The 24508-nt window shown below is 37.9% G+C and overlaps 1 protein-coding gene across 1 annotated transcript in view; it reads left to right on the top strand.

Moving 5' to 3' along the window:
• Positions 1–24508, top strand: part of Rbcn-3B (WD repeat-containing protein Rbcn-3B) — a 357208-nt gene that overhangs the window by 155633 nt on the left and 177067 nt on the right. The window contains exon 16 of the mRNA XM_090389262.1: positions 6872–7067. Within this exon, the coding sequence (XP_090245388.1) occupies positions 6872–7067 (196 nt within the window). The remainder of the gene's footprint in view (positions 1–6871; positions 7068–24508) is intronic.

Genomic DNA, 24508 nt, shown 5'->3' on the forward strand with positions numbered 1-24508 from the left:
GTGTAGCCAATGAAATTCAAGTGCTTGAATTGAAAACTAGGAACTTCAACATTCAGATACCAAAATTAACTGTTGAAGACTAAATGCACAAGGCATAATATGTTATGGGTAGAAATTAACTATATAATATCGGTGTAAATATGCCATAGTTTACCCATAAGTTTAACTACATATGTAGCGTGATGGCATCATTTAAATTTTATCTCATATTGTGGCTACCTTCACAATGAGATACCAGGTTTGCACTACTTCAAATAAATAACGCTTCTCTAGTAGAGGCCACAATATGAGATAAAATCTAAACGATGCTGTTACACTACGTATGTAGTTAAACTTAAGAGTAAACTATGGTGTATTTACATCGATATTATATAGTTAATTTCTACCCATAACATATTATGCCTTTTGCATTTAGTTTTCAACATATCATTATCTTCACCATTTGGCATCTCTCATATTGTGGAATTAACTTCACAACTGTGATGGTATGTCTGCATTATCAGGGTACCTGCCCGCCCACTGATGAGCGAGCCAACAAGCTCCGAAATGCATCTGGGTGGTGGTGCCTACTGAGAATAAATAACAGTAGTCTCCTCTACTAGAGAAGCGTTATTTATTTGAAATAGTGCAATACCTGGTATCTCGTTGTGAAGGTAGCCACAATATGAGATAAATGGTCAATGTAACTCTTGCACATACCTTAAGAGTTCTTATCTGTTACCCCAACTGGACGTATTATTTAGATGTTCTGGGGGCAAAGACGTTTCACGTGAGCAGGTAGCTAATATCAGGGAAGAGAGCCTAAAAAACTTCAAGGGTTGTGTTAGGGTTGTTAAATATACAAGAACAGTAAATCTTAATTGTTTATACAGTAACGTTAGAAGTGTCGTCAATAAAATGAGCGAATTCGAACTGCTGGTTAAAACAAGTAACGCGGACATAATAGGGCTTACGGAGACGTGGTGCCACCCGGAAATTGGGGATGATGAGTTTCAGTACGGCTTGTATAATGTATTTAGGAAGGATAGAGTAGATAGAAGGGGTGGTGGGGTAATGCTTCTTATCAGAAGCAGCCTGAGTGCGACGATAGCTTTCCCAGATTCAGACATTTCACATGCTAGTATAGAGTCTGTATGGTGTGAGATAGTTGGAAACAAAGGTACAATGCGAGTAGGAGTAATCTACAGACCAGGTGATTGTGAAGACTATGACAAAAGCCTCTACATGCAAATGGAATGGGCAAGTAAGCGTCAATGCCTTATTATGGGTGATTTCAATTTGCCTCTAATTGATTGGAGTAAATGGGAAGGAAACTCGACATGGGGAACAAAATTTTTAAATCAACTAGATGACTGTTATTTGTATCAACATGTCAGGGAAAGTACTAGAGAAAAGAATATCCTAGACCTCATCATCACACATGAATCAGATGACATAACAGGGCTGACAGTAGAGGAACCAGTAGCAGGAAGTGATCACGGAGTTCTACGGTGGATGATGACGAGAGAGGTAGCAGAAGTAAAAGGCAAAGGAATGGGCTTTAATTTCAGAAAAGGAAATTACGATGCCTTAAGGTACTACATGGACTCTATTAACTGGGTAGATATCGCGCAGAGAATGAATACAATTGAACTGTGGTATGCTTTTAAAACATTAATCACAGATGCCTTGAATGTGTATATACCATTAAAAAAATACTCCACGAGAAGGGTTCCAAGTTGGATGACTAGTGAAGTTGCCACATTACTTGAGCAGAAAAAGGTGGCATGAAAACGTTACAGAGCAATAAAAAGTACTGAAGCCTATAACAGCTACAAGGTGATGTGTAATAGAGCCACAGAAAAGGTTCGACAGGCAAAGGCAGTTTATGAGAAATCACTAGCAAACAGAGCAAAGAGGGGGGATAAAGAATTCTTCACATATATAAATGCCAAGAAGAGCAGGACAAACCAGATCGGACCTTTACGTAAGGGAAAGGGGATAGTAATAAATACACCAGCTGCCGTTGCAGATGAACTCAACAGTTATTTTGCATCGATATTTACAAATGAAAAGCCTTTTGTGGCAATGGGAAATTGTGGGAGCGAAGTTAAAAAATATGTAATTAATGATATTGAAATTTCGCAAGATTATTTAATGAAAAAACTTTCAAGCCTACAGACTAGTAAGGCTCCTGGAGTTGATGGAATATACCCTATAATCTTGAGAGAGGCGGCAAGCGAGTGCATTGAACCACTGAGGCTGGTTATGCGAGCATCACTAGACTCTGGGGAGATTCCCTTGGATTGGAAAAGTGCAAATGTATCTCCCATACATAAGGGTGGCTCTAAAAGTGAAGTGGGAAATTATCGACCTGTCAGTCTGACTTCAGTAGTAGGGAAAATCATGGAGGCATTGATCAAGGGTGGAATTCAGGATCATTTGGATCGAATTGAAATTCTCAAGGATACTCAGCATGGTTTTGTAAAGGGAAAATCATGTTTAACAAATCTGATTCGCTATTTCGAAAGGGTCACTCACGAGCTGGATTTAGGGAATAATTTCGACATTGTTTATTTAGATTTCAGCAAAGCTTTTGACTCAGTCCCACATGAGCGGTTGCTTTATAAGCTGGAACAGGTTGGAATCACTGGGAAAATCCTTAGATGGATAGAAGGATGGCTTCAGGGCAGGAGGCAGAGGGTTGTGATAAATGGCTATTCCTCAGATTGGGTTGATGTAAGAAGTGGGGTTCCCCAAGGATCAGTATTAGGACCACTGTTGTTTTTAATTTTCATAAACGACATTGATGAAGGGATAGAGGGCGTGATGTCTAAATTTGCAGATGATGTTAAAATTGGTAGAGTAGTTAATGATCACTGTCAAGCTGAGCTTCTTCAGAGAGACCTCGATAGACTTCAAGAATGGTCAGAAAAATGGCAGCTGTGCTTTAATCCAACAAAGTGTAAGGTATTACACCTGGGAAACAGTAATCCCAAAATAACTTATTCACTTGGTGGAGTTCAACTAAACCCAGAACTGGAGGAAAGGGACTTGGGTGTTACGATACGGTCAGACATGAAATTCTCTGAGCATTGTAAACAGGTTGCAAGGAAGGCCCATGGTGTCCTATCGATGATCTATCGAACTTTTGCAAGTAGAGATAGGGACGTGATAATCCCATTATATAAGGCCTATGTTAGACCACACTTGGAATACTGTGTTCAAGTATGGAGACCGCACCTAAAGAAAGACATCGAGCTTCTTGAAAGGGTGCAAAGACGGGTAACTCGCCTGGTGAGATCAGCAAAAGGGCGTCCTTATGAAGAAAGACTTCGAATATGTGGGTTGCAGAGTTTGGAAACTAGACACCTTAGAGGAGATTTGATTGAGGTGTTTAAGGCTCTGAGAGGCATCAGTAAAATGAATGAGGACAAAATTTTCAAGATTATAAATGATGCTAGAACTAGGGGACATAAATTCAAGTTACGCGGGGAAATGTTTAGATTGGACTGCAGGAAGTTTTATTTTAGCCAGCGAGTTATAAATTACTGGAATAAGTTGCCTTCATGGGTGGTAGAGGCCGACAGTTTGGGGAAATTCAAAGGTCATCTGGATAGTACTTTCGGGTAAGGGAAGCGCATAGGATGATAGGATTAATTTCCTTTTTATTTAATTTTTAATTTCATTTTATTATTTTTATTTATTTATTAATTATTATTATTTATTTATTTAATTTTTGTTTTTATCATTGTTTTGTTCGGATTTTTTTTTTTTTTTTTTTTTTGGCTGGTGCAGCATAAGCCATAGGCTTTCTTGCACCATACGGCCGTTACTAATACTAATACTATCTAAATGATGCTGTTACACTACGTATGTGGTTAAACTTATGGTTAAACTATGGTGTATTTACACTGATATTATATTATACAAAATTAACTGTGTATCATCTGCTTAAACTTGTAATTGACAGTGACCATCTTAATTTTTTGAAAAACGTTTTTGGAAAGTGTACAGTCAGAATTTGCATGTAATTATAGCCTTAGATACTAATGTGCTGTGTAAATAATAAAATAACAACAACAACAGCATAATATAAAAAATAAACATCAGCTGGCACATTTAGAACTTTGTTTTTAAAGAGTTCTATTAAATGCCATAAGAGAGAATAAAATTAAAAATTTATCAATATAATGCACATTTTGCACATACTACTGTACTGTATTCTAATTAATGAAAATGTTTTAAAATTATGCCATACATACTTTTATTGCAGTTACAACTGAACAGAAATAAGTGAGTCCCAGACCTCTATTAAAAATTAGTGAAAAGGTTTGGTTTATGTTATATGAGGCAGTCTTGGTCCTTTTCACCTCAGATAGTTGAGGTTCCACTATATGGAGATGTAACCTTTTCTGATGCATGAACTCAAAAAGATCATATCTCCAAGTTTTATATCAAATATTACTAGATATTCTTAAAAATGTTATTAAAATGAAAGACAATAGCATTTTTGCAGCTTTATAAGATTTCGGGATGCAGAAGAGATGACCAAAAAAAAAGAAAGATAGGATTTGCATCCAATGATTTCAGCAGGTAACAAATGTGTGACTACCATTTGGATAATCAGCAAGTTTTTTGTATTAAGACAGCTGCTACAGTTATCATAGTGACTGCAACTGCTGCTCTTGCACACTGTGTAGAAAAGGCTAGCTTTAATTTCTACCGAGTCAGGGAAGAGCTTTTATGGACTTCTTTTGTACCATTGCCAAATTGATTGATCTTAGTTACATGTGTTTTTTTTTTTTTTTTTTAATCCTGAAAAAATAAGCATTTCACCCTGTAAAAAAGCAGACCTGCTACAGAATACATACCATCTGTGGACAAAATAAGTCCATAAAAGCTCTTCCCTGACTCGGTAGAAATTAAAGCTAGCCTTTTGAACTACAGGGTTACTGTAGTTCAAACAACTGAATCCTTGTTGTCTATATAAGATGCTACCTAAAACTTACGCGAATGATCTAGTAACAACAATACCAATAATAGTACAAATTTTTCCATCTGAGTGGTGACAAATTAGTTTTGTGATATTCCTTATTGTACACTGTTTATGTTGCATTATTCACATATGTGAGTGTTTGGTAAGGATGTGAAAAATGTGCTTTACAATTTTTGGAAATGAAAAATTCAAATTGCCAATGAATTTACATTATGTTTCATTTCAAGCTTGTTAAAACTGTTTCAGAAACACATGATATTAAAATAGCATTTGGCAAAGATGCTTTATCAAATGCACAAACCTTTCAGGTGGTACTTTTGATAAAGCACACCTGTCATTCCAACAATTTCTCACTGAAATCAAATGTCTGTTGTCCTGTACCTTTCCTTCTCTCCTTTCCTTGTTTTTCTTCTGATATTCAAAGAAAGGAAGGAAGCTTCCTTCCTTTGACTTCTTGTTTGCAAAGATGAAATTTGAAGTTAAAAGAAAGCGATTTAGACTCAACAAAAGTCACAAGAGATGTTTAACTGTATTATGAAAAAAATAATTTCAGACATGCTAGTAATGGCAGAATCACTGGTCCATTTTACTTTAATTCAGTGGGAGTACTTTGAAGGGAAGATATTATAATGCAAAATTAGGAAAGTTAAACAAATCTTTGTTTTTAAATACTGTACATTCTCATAAATTTTGGATAGCACTTCATATACTATATATTAATAACTACCTAGATTTTCCCAGAAATAATATTCTGTTCTAGGGTAAAAAAATGAAAAAAATAAGCTGACGAAGGAAGATTGTGTGAGGTACCTAATTACAGTAGACTGTTGAAATAACCCAAATAACAGAACATTTGAGCTAAATGACACATTGAGATTGGATGTTTACATACAGCACAGATGTCTTTCTGTGCCGGAAAGAAAACGGCAAGTCATGTGATTACTGTTATTTGTTTACATTTGCCATTTTCAAAGTGAATTCTGTACTGATATCACGGATTATACCACTCTTTTACATTTATTTTAAATTAAAAATCCTCACTGTGGCTCCTAAAGTTAATAAACCTCATACAGAAAGAAAAGAACAACATTAAAGCTTAGTGACAAACTTGATATAATCCAAACTATTACATTAGGGTTACATGGAAAGTTAATCCATATACCCATGTGTATTGTGTCTGTAAATTGCATGTGTTCTCTGGTCGATTTGCCTGTTTTTTGGATGAAAAACCCCAGTTTCTGGGAAAAAAACTTGCTGTCTACACCTGAGACCGACTAACTCAGCCCACTGAGTGAAAAAAGCCCTTAAGTTCCTCACATCATTGACAGGATTCAAACCTGGGCCTTTTCCACTTGGTGTGGGGAGGTCAGTAACAATACCACTGTGCTTACCCGTGCAGACTAAACTTGATATAATAAAGAAAATAGATTTCTCTATTTCTTATTTAGCCTCATTATTTCTGCATTAAATATATTAAAAATAAAACTTTCTAGATAACGGAAAAATCAACATAACAGCACTTTGAATCCTCAAAGGTACCATTATTCTGAAAGTCTACTGTATATGGTATATGTAAAATAATATTCTAATATTATTTACATATATCATAATAATTAGGTATCTCTGTTTATGCATATAAAAAGCAGGTAATGCTTCTAAATTGACTGGCAGTTAACAATTTAAACTGGTAATCAATAAACAATATCTTATTTATTAAAAAATTTATAATTCACTATGAAAAAAATTTAAGATAGGAATATTTCAAACCTGGTTTTATTTTTATCTTTGACCCTTGATATAGTCCTTTTAGAACATATTGGTTAACTGGTTTTGTACTGTTAGCAGATAAATATTATTTCTTTTGCTTATGTTTTATTGGTTATATTCTTTAAGCCACGGATCCTAAACAGTATCTGTTCTGTTGCAAGTGACCATTCAGTTGCTCTTCTTGGCCTTAAAGAGAGAAAGTGTATTATGCTAGCAAGTAGACACCTATTTCCAATTCAAGTTATTAAATGGCGTCCTCTGGATGATTTCATGGTTGTTGGTTGCTCTGATGGTTCTGTTTATGTATGGCAGATGGAGACAGGTCAGTAATAATATATTTAATAAAAATAATATTTATAATACATGTACTATTTATCCAGTTTTTCATTTTATATTATTAACGTCAAAGTGCCTACTATCCATGGTGAGGGATCTTTATTTTTCCATTTTGATCTTGGTAGCATCCCATGGTTCATTGCATAAAAAAATCAGTGTATTATTTGATGTATTTTAAATAAACTTGTATATTTGTTTTAGTAAAAAATGCATCTCGTCTGCTGCTTTATATGTATAAAAATGTGTAAGATTACTCTTCATTATATAACGAACATAACTCTGTATGTGAAGCTGGTCCTCTTCATCAATACCTGCAGATAATGGCTTGCAGAATAGTTTGCCATTCTTTCAAAGGAACACCTAGTTCATTTTCTTAATTTGAAGCTGGTACTCCAAAACATTTCATGTTTGCTCAGGGGAGCTACTGTTAGGCAATTGGGCTTACCTCGGTAGATTTGGAATAGTCTATTCTTGCATAATGTTTACAGTATGACGAGAGTATTTTCGTGTTCCTTATCAATCCTTATATTTTCCTAAAAACTACAATAAGGACTGAATCTGGAAACCATTAGAAGCTGGGTAGTGATTGTCTACTGTGTCAAAATAGCTAGTAACATGCTTCATTCAACCCTCTATTTATTTGCATATTATGACTTTTATACATAGTGATACAAAATTACGTGCATATGACAACATGTAATAGAGTAAATTAATGCAAATTCAGTTTGTCACTGTCTATATAAAGAAGAAAGTCTTATTTATAAATTGCAGTTAACTAATGCAAGGATATATCAAACAGAAATTGAATTATAAGAAAGGTTTTCTTCACTTATATTTAGCACTAAAGATGAGTGAATTTTTATTGCTAATTACAGAATACCTAAATATAGATTATCACGTGCCAGATATTGCAAACCTTTAAGAAGTAAATTTTTGCCATGTTTTAAGTTTTGTGTTATCAATGTCATATGTAAAGGAGGAAGTTTTACTAAGTAAGGGCCGACCGGGCTAGCCGGGTGGGTGAAGCGCCTGCCTGGCAACCCAAAGGTCGCGGGTTCGAATCCCGCCTCGGGCTTGGATCAAAGTACTGCAAAAAACCTTGGGAGGTGCACTATGGCCACAGAAGCCGATGCGCCAATAACTACCAAAAAAAAAAAAAAAAACTGAGTAAGATGTACTTGACTAATGAAAAAATATATCATCAGCACATACAGAAGTTGAATTATGAGGAAGGTTTCTTCTATTATATTTAGCACTAAAGATGACTGAATCTGTATTGCTAAATACAGCTCACCGAAATATAGATCATCACACACATTCATTGTATTATGAAGGGTGGTCTGTTGGGTAAAAAGCAATGGGCACAAAGTGGCAGGAGTGCTCTGCTAGGGGGGGGTGAGTAGAACTGAGGGGGACAGTTCTCCAATGCATTACAGCCTAAAAAAATGTACAACTTGTGAAATGTTTGCCGAACTCTCTGGAACAAAACATGATCTAGCCAAGGAGGATGTCTTTGTATGTGCCAGGTGCAGAGAGTGTCTAGAAATTAGGCATCAACTCAGCGTTCTACTGGGCGTAGTAGATGCCCTCGAAGAAATTAATATGAGGGGCCCGTCAAGCTCTCAGCTGCCCAGCTCAACGCCAGAACTCACTCCTGGGCATAAGGCAACACAACAGCAATCTCCAAGGCAGAATGTGCTGGTCCCAAAGGAACTAGTTATTGTTGGTGACTCTATTGTCAGGGAGACGGGGAACATATTGTGTAAAAAGGATAGACAGGACCAGGGTATGTCTGCCAGGGGCAAAAGTTGATGATGTTGTAAAGCATATAGCATCTTTTAAGGGCACAAAATGTGATATTGTTGTACATGTTGGCACCAATGACATTAAGAGTAGGAGATCTGCAGATTTACTTAACAAGTACAGGTCAATGTTGAAAAAAAGTCGTGAATTAGGGTTAAATTTGAAAGTGTCTGCAATTCTGCCCAGACACGATAGGAGGGAGTACATGATGAGAGCCTTGTCAATCAATTAGGCCCTGGAGGGAATGTGCAAGGCTCAAGAGGTAGAATTTTTTTCAGTGTGGTCTGCGCTTGTTAACAGGAGAGACTGCTTCTACAGGGATGGGATACACTTAAATAGAAAGAGTGCAAGAATATTTATCTGATGCTATCAAGGCAGTTGGGTCGGAAAACTGCTAGCTTGGGGGGGATTCACAGACTAAAAAGTTAAAAGTAGCTGCAGGCGAGGCGAAGGTGATTCTTGCACAACTTCTATTAGAATAAGTAGCACCTGGAGTGAGGGGTGCTGGGGGGGTTCAGAGACTGATGGCAGTCATCATGAAACAGGTGGGTATATGGGATGTGTCAGGGTAACTAGGAATGGGAATAGGTGCATGTAGGCTTGCATGTATACCAATGCTAGAAGTATAGTAAATAAATTTGATGAATTTGAAGTGTTCGTCAAGACATCAAATGTGGATATTGTTGGGATATCAGAAATGTGGTGTCACACCGATATTAGGAATGCAGAATTGGAATTTGGGGAGTACAATGTCTACAGAAAGGATTGACAGGATAGGAAGGGAGGAGGTGTTATGCTGTTAATTAATAAAATCAAAATAAAAATAAGTGCATCCAGTTGATATAGATGAACAGTGCACTGTTGAGTCAGTTTGGTGTGACATAACCACTGCAAAAGCAAAAATAAGAGTAGGAGTGTGTTATAGGCCTAATGACTCGAATGAGTACAATGAACAATTGTACAGAGAAATAGTGGGCTAGTAAATCGGAATGTCTTATAATGGAGGATTTTAACTTCCCAGATATTGACTGGAACTTGTGGGTTGGTCACTCACACACTAGTAAGACGTTTGTGGATTTATTGGATGATTGTTTTCTGCAGCAACATGTTTGAAAGGCAACTAGAGAGGGTAATACTCTTGATCTGGTTATCAGCAGTGATCATTCGTGTATTAAGAATTCGCAGATAAAGGAACCACTAGGTGGCAGTGATCACAGTGTACTGATGTGGGATTTACTTAAAGATATAATTACCATCAGGTGTAAAGGTGGGTACAGTGGTCTCAGACAGTTTTTAAATTCTGCAGTGGGATCCACTGACGATGTTACCAATAGTAAATTCTAAGTGGGAAGCATTCAAGGAATTAATCATGGATGCTACTAAAAGTTTCATACCTATTAAGAAATATTGTTCAAGGTTTAGGCCTAAATGGTTATCAAATGAACTAATGAGACTCGTGACAGAGAAGAAAAATGCATGGGACGCATATAAATTATCAAGCGACTCAGAAGCCTATGGCAGATATAAGCTAGTCTGTAATCAGGTCACAAAGGAGGTTAGGCAGGCGAAGGCAGATTACGAGAAATCTTTGGCAAAAGATGCTAAGAAAAACAGCAAGGATTTCTTTACTTATATAAACTCTAAAAGGAAGGGGGTGAATCTGATTGGTCCACTGGATATCGATGGTTTGGCTGTTGATGATCCTGCTCAGATAGCAAACAAACTGAATGAGTATTTTGCATCTACATTCACACATGAGGAATTATTAAGGTTTGAAAATGGCAGAAGGTTATCAAATTGTAGCAGGATACTTAATGATTTTGTAATAACTGAGAGCAAAGTGAAGGAGAAATTGAAGTTAAACATAAGAAAAGCACCTGGGGTGGATGGGATCTATCCAGTTATATTAAAGGAGGCGGCAAAACAACTAAGCAAACCCTTAGCCATAATTATGAGAGCATCCTTGGACTCGGGGGAGGTCCCCAAGGACTGGAGATGTGCAAATGTATCCCCAATTCACAAAGGGGGATCAAAGGGTTACACGAGTAATTACAGACCAGTTAGTTTAACTTCTGTTCCAGGTAAAATAATGGAGTCACTGATTAAAGATGCATTGCAGGATCATCTAGACAAGACTGCAGCAATGATTCAGACTCAGAATGGGTTTGTTAAGGGAAAGTCATGTCTGACAAATTTGATTGGATATTATGATGTGGTTACAAAGGAACTGGATGCAAAAAATAATTTTGATATCATATATTTGGATTTCAGTAAAGCTTTTGACACTGTTGCGCATGGAAGACTATTGTACAAATTGGAGAAGAATGGTATTAAGGGTAAGTTGCAACAATGGATAAAAGCGTGGTTGATTGGGAGAAGACAGAGGGTGGTAATCAATGGGTGCTGCTCTTCCTGGACTAATGTTATTAGTGGAGTCCCACAGGGTTCGGTGTTGGGTCCACTGTTGTTTTGTATATTTATCAATGATATTGATGAAAGTATATCAAGCGTAATGTCGAAGTTTGCAGATGATACAAAGGTTGGCAGGGTTGTTAATGACAGTGTGCTACTGCAACAGGATCTAGAAAATTTGGGAAGATAGGATGAGAAGTGGCAACTGAAGTTTAACATTGACAAATGCAAGGTACTGCAAATGGGTAGAAGTAACCCCAGAGAAACGTACCAACTGTGTGGTACTACACTTAAGGTGGTAGAAAATGAAAAAGACCTGGGAGTAATTGTGCAGTCAGATATGAAGTTTTCTGAGCAATGCAGACAGGCTGCCAGGGCAGGTCATGGGGTTTTGTCAATGATATATAGGAATTTTGCTAGCAGGGAAAAGGAGGTGATTGTCCCTCTGTATAAGGCAATGGTCAGGCCACGCCTTGAGTACTGCATATAGGTCTGGAGGCCTCATTTTAGGAAGGATGTAGATTGCTTGAGCGTGTACAGAGAAGGGCAACAAGATTGGTGTAGGGAATGAAGGGATCCTCTTACCAAGAGAGGCTTAAGTTCTGCAAATTGCAGTGGCTGTAGACTAGGCACCTGGGCGGTGCGGGTTGAGCACGCTGAATTGTGATGGGATCCTTCCACTTGTTCAGATTACGAACCTAAGGGGGCATAAATTCAAATTAAGAAAAGAGATGTAGAATAGATGTGCGGAAATTTGCCTTTAGCCAGCATGTGGTTAATTGCTGAAACAAACTTCCATTTGTCGTGGAAGTTGATAGGTTAAGTAAATTTAAGGAGGAACTGGACAGGCATTTGGAGGGAATGGTGTGATTTTTTTTTTTTTTTTTTTTTTTTTTGGCTGATGCTATATAAGCTCATACACTTGCTTTCTTGCATTACATGCCACTACTACCTGACCATACAGAAACTCATTGAACCCATCTAAATCCCAAAACCTCTCTCTCAGGCTTCTAGATTCCATTCAGAAGAGGGCAGTTAGATTAATTAATGACTCATCTTAACAGAGTCTCTTTACTCTGTCTCATAGATGTACTGTTTTTGCTGCATGCCTTTTCTACAGATACTTCCATGGGCACTGTTCTTCTGAATTGGCTTCTTTAATATTTCCTGTTCTCTCTTTCAAAACAGTCTGAACACCAACAACATCCACTTACTGTCCAACTTCAAACTCACAGAACTCACAGACTTTTCATCTTCCTAGTTTATTCATTCAACTGCCATTTTCTGGAACAACCTTCCTTCATACGTATTTCCTGAACATTACAGAGTACAGATGTACAAGTGTAATGTCAATAAATATCTTGTTTTGTCTTCTCAATCTCCAACCCATGTACATTACTAAGTACTGTTATAATACCTCTCATGTTTGGGGTTTTCATAAAAAAAAAAAAAAAAAAAAAAATCTAGTTGTTTTTTTTTTTAATTATTATTTTTATAATTTTTTTTTTTCTTTTGCATTTTAATCAAAACATTTTTGCACATTCCTTTCAATTATCTTTGTTTTTGAAGTTTTAAAGTCAGTTTTCAATTTTTAATTTGGTGTACCTGGATTATTTCATGGAAAATGGCTCAATTGGCTTGAACTTAATATATATTGCTATAATATATTATATATTCTGCTATAATATAGCAGAAGTAAAAGGCAAAGGAATGGGTTTTAATTTCAGAAAAGGAAATTACGATGCCTTAAGGTACTACATGGCCTCTATTAACTGGGTAGATATCGCACAAAGAATGAATACAATTGAACTGTGGTACGCTTTTAAAACATTAATCACAGATGCTTGAATGCGTATATACCATTAAAAAAATACTCCACGAGAAGGGTTCCAAGTTGGATGAATAGTGAAGTTGCCGCATTACTTGACAGAAAAAGGTGGCATGGAAAGGTTACAGAGCAATAAAAAGTACTGAAGCCTATAACAGCTACAAGGTGATGTGTAATAGAGCCACAGAAAAGGTTCGACAGGCAAAGGCAGTTTATGAGAAATCACTAGCAAACAGAGCAAAAGAGGGGGGGATAAAGAATTCTTCACATATATAAATGCCAAGAAGAGCAGGACAAACCAGATCGGACCTTTACGTAAGGGAAAGGGGATAGTAATAAATACACCAGCTGCCGTTGCAGATGAACTCAACAGTTATTTTGCATCGATATTTACAAATGAAAAGCCTTTTGTGGCAATGGGAAATTGTGGGAGCGAAGTTAAAAAATATGTAATTAATGATATTGAAATTTCGCAAGATTATTTAATGAAAAAACATTCGAGCCTACAGACCAGTAAGGCTCCTGGAGTTGATGGAATATACCCTATAATCTTAAGAGAGGCAGCAAGCGAGTGCATTGAACCATTGAGGCTAATTATGCGAGCATCACTAGACTCTGGGGAGATTCCCTTGGATTGGAAAAGTGCAAATGTATCTCCCATACATAAGGGTGGCTCTAAAAGTAAAGTTGGAAATTATCGACCTGTCAGTCTGACTTCAGTAGTAGGGAAAATCATGGAGGCAGTGATCAAGGGTGGAATTCAGGATCATTTGGATCGAATTGAAATTCTCAAGGATACTCAGCATGGTTTTGTAAAGGGAAAATCATGTTTATCAAATCTGGTTCACTATTTCGAAAGAGTCACTCACGAGCTGGATTTAGGGAATAATTTCGACATTGTTTATTTAGATTTCAGCAAAGCTTTTGACTCAGTCCCACTTGAGCGGTTGCTTTATAAGCTGGAACAGGTTGGAATCACTGGGAAAATCCTTAGATGGATAGAAGGATGGCTTCAGGGCAGGAGGCAGAGGGTTGTGATAAATGGCTATTCCTCAGATTGGGTTGATGTAAGAAGTGGAGTTCCCCAAGGATCAGTATTAGGACCACTGTTGTTTTTAATTTTCATAAACGACATTGATGAAGGGATAGAGGGCGTGATGTCTAAATTTGCAGATGATGTTAAAATTGGTAGAGTAGTTAATGATCACTGTCAAGCTGAGCTTCTTCAGAGAGACCTTTTTTTTTTTTTTTTTTTTTTTTTTATTATGAGAACCCCAAACACGAGAGGTATTAGAACCTATAGTACTTAGTACCATGCTTGGGCTGGGGGTTGAGAAGACGAAAGAAAGATATTTGTTGATATTGGACTTGAACTTATGTAGATTGTAATTTTCAGGAAATACGTATGAAGGAAGGTTGTTCCAGAAAACGGCAGTTGAATGAATAAATGAGGAAGATGAAAAGTTGGTTCTGTGGGTTTGAAGTTGGACAGTAAATGGATGTTGGCTGGTGGCGGCACGTGTTTGGACTGTTTTGAAAGAGAGAGCGGGAATTATAGAAGCCAATTCAGAAGAACAGTGCCCATGGAAGTATCTGTAGAAGAGGCATGCAGCAGAAATAGTGCGTCTATGAGAAAGCGAGTGGAGAGACTCTGTTAGAGATGAATCATTAATTAACCTAACTGCCCTCTTCTGAATGGAATCAAGAAGCCTGAGAGAGGTTTTGGGGGCACCACCCCAGATGTGGGAACAATATTCCATGGCAGGGCGGATTTGCGATTTATACAGAGTGAGCAGCTGTTTGGAAGAAAAGTAACGCCGGGAGCGAAAGAGAAAACCAAGTTTTTTAGATGCAGAGGAAGCAATATTTGTAATGTGCTTGTGCCAAGAGAGATTAGAAGTCAGGGTAATCCCCAAAAGAGATATATCATTTTGCCTAGAAATCGGAGTGTCACTAAAGATAAGCATAGGAGCAGAAGAATCCTTTTTGCGAGATATAAGACAAGACTGAGTTTTAGAAGGGTTGAAATCAACTAAGTTGTCTTTGCCCCACTGGAGAATTACCTGAAGATCGGCATTTAAGGAATTGGCAGCAGATTTTCGAGAACTTGAAGCTGATTGAGCAGGACAAGGTTTCTCAAAATGGAAAGTTGAATGCAATGTGCTATCATCGGCAAAACTATGGATAGGATTTCCAGTCAATGGAAGAAGGTCATTGATATTCAAGAGGAAAAGAGTGGGGGAAAGAACTGAACCTTGGGGGACACTGGCATTAGTGGAGAAGTTAGAAGATAGAGAGCCATCTACCATCACCCTCAGTGAGCGATCAGAGAGAAAACTGGATAACCAATTACTAAAAACAGTTGGCAAACCATAAGATGGAAGCTTGTTTAGAAGACCTTTATGCCAAACACGATCAAAAGCCTTTGAGATGTCAAGAGCAACTACTTGTGTTTCACCGAACCTTTCCATTGAATTAGTCCATAAATGGTTAACATAAGCCAGAATATCACCAGTGGATCGACACTGACGGAATCCATACTGGCGATCGTTGATCAGACGGAAGGTTTCTAGGTAGTTTAAGAGTTGCGGTTAATTGATTTCTCCATTACTTTAGAAAGAGTAGAAGTAATTGCAATGGGACGATAATTGGATGGGAGGGATTTGTCACCCTTTTTAGGAACTGGATGGATATGAGCAAATTTCCAAGCAGAAGGAAAAACACCTTTGGAATAAGAAAGTGAAAAAAGGCGGCAAAGAATAGGAGTAAGTTCAGGAGCACAGGTTTTGAGAACAAGTGGAGAAATACCATCAGGACCTGGAGCTTTCTTAGCATCAAGATTCATCAAAATCCTTCTGATATACTTTTGACGGAAGACCACAGGAGGCATTGAATGGAGCGTGTTAGGAATGGTGGGAGGTGTTTTACCAAGATCATTAATACATGAGCTGGAAGAAAAATGGGATGCTAGCAGATCAGCTTTATCCTTGGCTGAAGTGACAACAGAACCATCTGGTTTGGACAGAGGTGGGAGCAGAGATGGACAAAAGTTGCGGCCAATAGCTTTGGCAAGAGACCAGAATGCTCGGCTACCATTAGGGCAAGAAGCAAGTTTTCTACTCTTAGCCTGTTCAAACTCTGGTTTGGACTGATTAATAACTGCTTTACAATTGTTGCGAGCTTTGGTGTAGGCAGAAAATGAAACTGAAGAATTAGAAACAAGCCAATTACGATATGCAACATTCTTCTCTTGGACGGCCTTAGCACATTTATTGGAAAACCAAGGTTTAAGATAAAGGACGAGATTTTAAAGTGGAGTGTGGGATAAAGGATACCATTCCTGCAAGAATAATTTCACTGACACGATCTGAGCAAACGTTGACATCAGAAGTTTTGAAACAGTAATCAGACCAAGGAAAAGAAGAAAAGAAGTCTCGCAGGTCATCCCATTTTGCATTCTTGTAATGCCAAACAATACGAGGTTGGGAATAGCCATGAGATAAAGGTTCCATTGGAGAAGAGACAATCACCAAGTTGTGATCTGAAGTGCCTAAAGGACCTCTCACTTCAACCTTGTACTTAGAAGGGTTGTTTGTGAGAAAAAGATCAAGCGTATTGGCTGTATGATTAGGATTGTCCGGTATTCTTGTAGGTAAATGAACAATCTGTGCTAGGTCATTAGTAATTGCAAAAGCCTCAGCATCTCGACCTGCTGGGTCGGTGTGACTAGAAAACGGAAGTCAGCTGGAGTTGTGAACGTTAAAATCACCAAGGAAAATTACCTCACTGTTAGGAAAGTTGGACTGGAGAAAGTCAAGTTGCAAAGAGAGGAAGTCAAAGAGCTCCAAGTGATTAGTGGAGTTGTGAGAACGGTAGAGACAACAGATGAATTTTACACAATGAGGTAGAGAGATTTTAAGCCAGAGAAGATAAAAGAGAGGAGATTCCAAATTGCCAAGTCTCTGACAGGGAATATCAGAACGGACATATGCACAAGTACCACCTTTGAGGCGAAAGGAATCATACAGCAAATAATTTGGACATCTGAGATGAGCAGTAGTTGAATCAACTGATAACTGAGATTCAGTCAGAAAAAGTACATGGGGTTTGGAAGACTGCAAATGGAAATGGACATCGTTGAGATTGGAATTGAGACCACGTATATTTGTGAAATGAATTAGGAAGTCCTTGGGAGGTTTAGATCTTTTCGCAGATAAGCTTGCTCTATTATTTTGTCAATTCATGGTGTATTCAATAGTAAGAAAAAGTGGGTGGGACATGCTGTATGAAGTAATGAAATTTTTGGATATGGCATACATGTGGTAAGAATATACCCAGATCCTTGACATAACGTGGCCTCGACAATGCTCCCCGCATACACACTACTCGGACTCCCTCCAGTCACTATCTGGCAGAGTAGAGGTAGCAAGATTATACACTAGCTGATCCGGAAGCCTCCTAGAGAGTTACCAATAGGTTTGGTCCGGTGTACTATCTAGCGGCCGGCCTGCGAACACCGTTTTAGAGCTGTACCCTCGAAATGTAAGGAATATTGGATCTCGCCACGACATTCATCATAACCTCAAAAATCATCAATCATACTGCATGATGGAAGAGATAGGGAAGGGTTGGCCGGAACTTAGCTCTAGAGACTAAACATGGGTTCCCCACTTCAAGCCTCCAATAAGCAAAGTGGTGGTATTTCACCGGTTGATGAGAGTCATCTACCACCTAGTACTGCCTGGTAACATAGAGGGGCGGCGTTCCTCCATGTGGTGTGGGTGCCACACCTCGAACCCTGCTTACGTTGGTTCACACCTGGGTGGTCACCCACCATGTACTTGTGCATGAAGGTTATACCTAGGATTACTAACAGTCCCACCATCGTGAAGGTGCAAGCAGAGGATTTGGCTGTCATAGACCATCCGGACTTCGCTGAAATTGGGTCCACTTGACTTGGTGGACCTAGATAGACTTCAGGAATGGTCAGAAAAATGGCAGCTGTGCTTTAATCCAACAAAGTGTAAGGTATTACACCTGGGAAACAGTAATCCCAAAAAAACTTATTCACTTGGTGGAGTTCAACTAAACCCAGTACTGGAGGAAAGGGACTTGGGTGTTACGATACGGTCAGACATGAAATTCTCTGAGCATTGTAAACAGGTTGCAAGGAAGGCCCATGGTGTCCTATCGATAATCTATCGAACTTTTGCAAGTAGAGATAGGGACGTGATAATCCCATTATATAAGGCTTATGTTAGACCACACTTGGAGTACTGTGTTCAAGTATGGAGACCGCACCTAAAGAAAGACATCGAGCTTCTTGAAAGGGTGCAAAAAAGGGTAACTCACCTGGTGAGATCGGCAAAAGGGCGTCCTTATGAAGAAAGACTTCGAATATGTTGGTTGCAGAGTTTGGGAACTAGACACCTTAGAGGAGATTTGATTGAGGTGTTTAAGGCTCTGAGAGGCATCAGTAAAATGAATGAGGACAAAATTTTCAAGATTATAAATGATGCTAGAACTAGGGGACATAAATTCAAGTTACGGGGGGAAATGTTTAGATTGGACTGTAGGAAGTTTTATTTTAGCCAGCGAGTTATAAATTACTGGAATAAGTTGCCTTCATGGGTGGTAGAGGCCGACAGTTTGGGGAAATTCAAAGGTCATTTGGATAGTACTTTCGGGTAAGGGAAGTGCATAGGATGATAGGTTTAATATCCTTTTTATTTATTTTTTATTTTATTTTTTTTAATTTATTAATTATTATTATTTAGTTATTTATTTTATTTATTTATTTATTTTTTGTTTTTATCATTGTTTTGTTCAGATTTTTTTTTTTTTTTTTTTTTTTGGCTGGTGCAGCATAAGCCATAGGCTTTCTTGCACCATGCGGCCGTTACTAATACTAATAAAATAGAATGGAACATAAATTTAAAATCTAAACTGAATTTCAGTAACCACAATTTTTTTCTCCCCCACCCCCCTTTTTTTTTGTTTTTTTTTTTACATGCACGTCATCTGACATATTTTCAGCAGATTGAAGTGGTTTATCAATGAACTTAGACAATGCTTCAGAGGAAATGGCATAACAATCAAATGGATATATATTCCATTTGATCATGATGCCTGTTTTTTTTTTATTAGATATTATGCTTGCAGCACTGAAAGCATTCCAATTAATTATGAAATCTTCTTTTTGCACTTGCAGCACAAAAAAGCAGATTTCATAACTAATTGGAATTATACGTTATGTTTATATCCAGGAATTTTTAACCATAAATCCATTGATAGACCTCCTTGAGCTTATATAAGAGGAAAATATACTTCAACACCCAAAGGTTGTAAGAAGTGTGTAGTGTTGAGGTGCTTAAAAAGAGTTTGGTCCAGCTACACAGCTTTTTAGCATCTTTCAGGTGGTCCATGACATTCCAGCTGTCATCTAGTCCATCATGAACCATTATATAAGTGGCCATACAGGACATCCATAGATGCTACACTGCATCTTAATTACTGTTCCAGTAAACCTGACTTATTCTTTGTACCATTACTTACCCTCCCTCCTCTTCGTTAATTGGATCAATACTCTGACCATTAGTAAATTCTAAACCCCTCCCTTCACACACAGAACCAGAAGAGGAAGGGAAGCCTTCCTTCACTTTCGCATACTACCCAGTGGTTGTCATTTTTAAGTATACTAAACACAGGTTACTTGTGCTGAAACACATATGCCACTTAATAAAATATTTAATTTAATATTCAAATTTTGAAAAAGAATGTGATTTAAAATTTTAATTAGTGTTAGAAACACAGTCATTAAAAATTAAACTGGTATCTCAAGACAACTCGTTTATTGACCACTTCTTTAATTGAAAAATGGAGTAATAGAGAAAAATTAACTGCCAACTCTGAAACTGTCTGGAAACCTCCTATCTGATCAACGATTGCCAGTATAGATTCCATCAGTGTCGATCTACTGTTGATATTCTAGCTTATGTTATCTTGTTTCTTAAGTTTCAGCAAAACTTTTAAAAGTTTGGTGAAACTTACGCAATTGCTTTTGACATTTCAAACACTTTTGATCATGTTTGGCATAAAGGTCTTCTAAATATGCTCCCATCTTATGGTTTACCAACTGTTTTTTGAAACAGTTGGTAAACCAACCTGGGTGTCCAGTTTTCTCTCTGATTGCTCATTGCCTATGATGGTAGATGGCTCTCTGTCTTCTAACTTCTCCACTAATGCAGGTGTTCCCCCAAGGTTCAGTTCTTTCTCCCACTCTTTTCCTCTTGTATATTAACGACCTTCTTCCATTGATCGGAAATCCTGTCCATAGTTTTGCTGATGATAGCACATTGCATTCCACCTTCCAGTTTGAGAAACATTGCCATGCACACAGCTTCAACTTCTCGAATATCTGCTACCAATTCCTTAAATTCATATCTCAGTAATTCTCAAGTGGGGCAAAGATAACTTAGTTGATTTCAATCCTTCTAAAAATGCAGGAGAATCCTTTTTGCGAGATAGTTATATCTCGCAAAGGATTCTTCTTTTCCTATACTTATCTTCGGTGACATTAATTTATATGCAAGATTATATATCTCTATTAGGGATTACCCTGACTAATCTCTCTCTTGGCATAAGCACATTACAAATATTGCTTCCTCTGCATCTAAAAAACTTGGTTTTTCTCTTTCGCTCTCAGCGTTACTTTTTTCCGAACAGCTGTTCACTCTGTACAAATCGCATATCCGCCCTACCATGGAATGGTAGGGTGGATATGCGATTTGTACAGAGTACAGAGGGGGCACCACCCCAGAGAGTTCACATCTGGGGTTGTGCCCCCAAACCTCTCTGAGCTTCTAGATTCCATTCAGAAGTGTGCAGTTAGGTTAATTAATGACTCATCTCTAACAGAGTCTCTTCACTCACTGTCTCATAGACATACTGTTTCTGCTGCATGCCTTTTCTACAGATACTTACATGGGCACTGTTCTTCAGAATTGGCTTCTATAATTCCCACTCTCTCTTTCAAAACAGTCTGAACACATTCCGCCAACATCCATTTACCGTTCAACTTCAAACTCACAGAACCAACTTTTCATCTTCCTCGTTTATTCATTCAACTGCCATTTTCTGGAACAACCGTCCTTCGTACGTATTTCCTGAAAATTAACAGTCTATAGAAGTTCAAGTCTAATGTCAACAAATATCTTCTTTCGTCTTCTCAACCTCCAACCTAAGCATGGTACTAAGTACTATAGGTTCTAATACCTCTCGTGTTTGGGGTTTTCATAAAAAAAAAAAAAAAAAAAAATTAAATAATATTTGTTTAATTGATCCATGAACAGTCAGTAATTAAATAATTCCGAAATAAAATACATACATATCTTGTTGTTAAGTCAATAGAACTTCGGCAGAATATCGTATCTTCCCTTATTTGAATTAGTAGAGCAATTTTACCACAAAACTTGACTTGTAGTTCCTATTTAATTCTGGCGCCTCCGTAGCCAGGTGGGCAGGAGCAGCAGTGCATAGCACACGCTTCTTGATTAGACCAGGGTTCGACCCCGTGAACACCAAATACGGAGGATGCGAAAGGTCAGGGAATGACCACCACATATCCCCGGAGCAATATGGCCTTAGTTGCTAATGCTCCTAAAAACCAAATAACAAACACAACAACAACACAAACCTATTTAATTCTTAACCTCTCAAAGGCATAAAATTTCTTCAACAACAACATTCACTTTACACTGCACTCCAAAGATGCATTTCTTTTACAGAATATTTCAGAACCCTGTGGAATCATTAAATCTGCTTGCACCTTTTTCAGTCATAATTTGAAGGCATTGCTTTAGATCAGGGATTCTCAACGTGGGCGATATTGTTCCCGAGGGAGCAAAAATTGGTTTTTGGGGGGACAAAAAAATCATGAGTATTACAATGGTTTGTGGCTCTCCAAAGTTCAACCCTACCCGACGACATCTTATTCCTTAATATTTAATTTCTCTCATTGGGTTTTCTTTTCCCATGAGACAACTGATTTTTAACATATAGGTATATTAGGAGTGAAAAAGAAATTTTGATAAAAGAAAAATAGTGGGCATAATTTAATTCAACCACCTTTGCTTTTCATAGGCATTAAATGTCTAAGTGCTTTCATAGGTAATATCTCCGCTATCCTTGGCAATTTGCGCCTTGGCGGCAGCATGCATGGTGGAAGTGGTTTATTTATTTACTCTGTTTCATTGGTCAATATGTGAGGCATGGATGGGATGAGGAAATGTTTCAGTCTATTGTTTCTACTTTCTAAGTGACAATTAGAATTGATTTATTATTCCTTGTGGAAGTTGTTTATTTTTGATCCACAGTGCTTTTGTGAGTGACATGGGCTATGAGAGTTAAATAAAAATAGTTTATATTTTATTATTTAATTCTTTGTAGTTATTCAACCTATGAACAATCATGTGAAGTGCTGAAAAGAAAGTGTCGACAATATCTGGATAAATACCTAGCTTGTAGTTTTATTGAAATCCCATTCGACTCGAGACAGCCCACGTGTATTATGTGTAGTAGTTCTTTTTTAAAAAGAACTTCAGGACATACTTCCTTTAGATGGCCTATAAAACCTCTATGTCTTCGAACCATGGAGGTAGCACCATCAGTCGCGCAGGATACCAAATTTTCCAATGGTACTTGTTTTTCATCAAACCATGTTTTTTCAGCAGCAAAAATGAATGCTCCAGTATAGTCAGTTTCTAAGGATTTTACAAACGACATCTCTTCTTCCATATTGTAGTTTTAAATGTTTTTCACCAACCTTATGTAGAAATAAAACACAAAGAAAACGAAAACTGGAATCTTGATAACTATGTATTTATAATAAATTATATTTGCTTGTATTTACAATAAATTATGTTTAACTTTACAACTAAAATATATGAAATATACATTAAAATATACTGGGTTAAGAACAATAAAATACATTAAAATATACTAAATTAAAAGCGATAAAACCATAACTTTCGAAGGCTCCTGCCTTCTTCTTCAGCGGTATTTTCTTTGTTCTGCGGTGCATCTTTAAATACCAGCAGGTTCACGGTACTCATCACGTGTTTCATTCCCACGTGTTCCGTTCTCTTGTGTTATGGAATCGGAAGTGACTCAAGAGTGGGTCATGTGGAACCGTTCATCCCTTCTGACGATAGTAGCCTCAAAGAGGGGATGGATCCGCAAACTCTCGAGCCACTTGCGGTCCCAGAACTTATGCGCCCGATCGGTGATGATAGCCTTGTCCGGGGAGATCTGATGCTGCTTCTCCCAAAAATGCTCGGCCACGGCGGACTTACCATAGTCCGCACTTCTTATTGCCTTAGTGTGCTCCCCAGATGATCTTTGAGACGGCGTTTTGTTTCCCCTACATAACACTCCCCACAATCCGGGCATCTAATACTATATACGACCCCACTTGCATTCTCTTTTTGAATGGGGTCCTTTACTTGTGACATGATTGTGTGCAGCCTCCGCCCCGGAAGCTGCACACAACGCGTCTGATAATTTCTTAGTATTCTAGTTATATGATCGGTTAGACCCGGATAGTAGGAAATATATGCAGTGGATACTGGTGTAAAAGATTCGCCTCTCCTCTGATTTCCTTTAATATATTTTTCTATAATCCTCTGGGGGTAGCCACATTTTGTAAGATCCGTCGTGACGCTTTCATACTCTACCTTCCTATCCTCGGAGGTACTACAGTGTGATTTTGCCCTGTCAACTAATGTTCTAACCACACTGTTCCTATGATGGTTGGCCTGAGCTGAATTGTAGTGCGAATATTGACTTTTACACATCGATTTCCTATAGACCTTAGTCTTTAGTTGTTGATCTTCCCTACAGACCAACACATCTAGGAACGGCAAAACTCCTCCTTCTTCTGCCTCCGAGGTAAATTGTATGAATGGGTAGAAGCCATTTAAAATATTCAACACCTGATCTTCACTCCCCTTTCGAATAATTGAAAACGTATCATCTACGTATCTTTTCCAGGGGCGCATAGGGAGAACACTAACATTAAATATTCTAGCCTCAAGCTCCTCCATAGCTAAATTACCTATAATTGCGCTAATGGGGGAGCCCATGGCTGTACTGTTAACCTGCTTATACATAGTATTATCAAACACCATAGTGGTGCTTGAGAGGCTCCCCCATATCCTCTAAATTTAATTGTGTTCTAGTATTTAGAGTAGTATCTCTCCGTAAGGCCATGTGTGCACAACGCACTCCATGGTCAATCGGAATACACGTAAATAGAGATTTCACGTCGAAAGATATTATAATTTCATTCTCTTCTATGCGTTGGCTTCTAATAAAATGCGCAAAGT

The sequence above is a fragment of the Mastigoproctus giganteus genome, chromosome 14 (genome assembly GCF_048544385.1).
Source record: "Mastigoproctus giganteus isolate SK-2022 chromosome 14, ASM4854438v1, whole genome shotgun sequence".
Lineage (NCBI taxonomy): Eukaryota > Metazoa > Arthropoda > Arachnida > Uropygi > Thelyphonidae > Mastigoproctus > Mastigoproctus giganteus.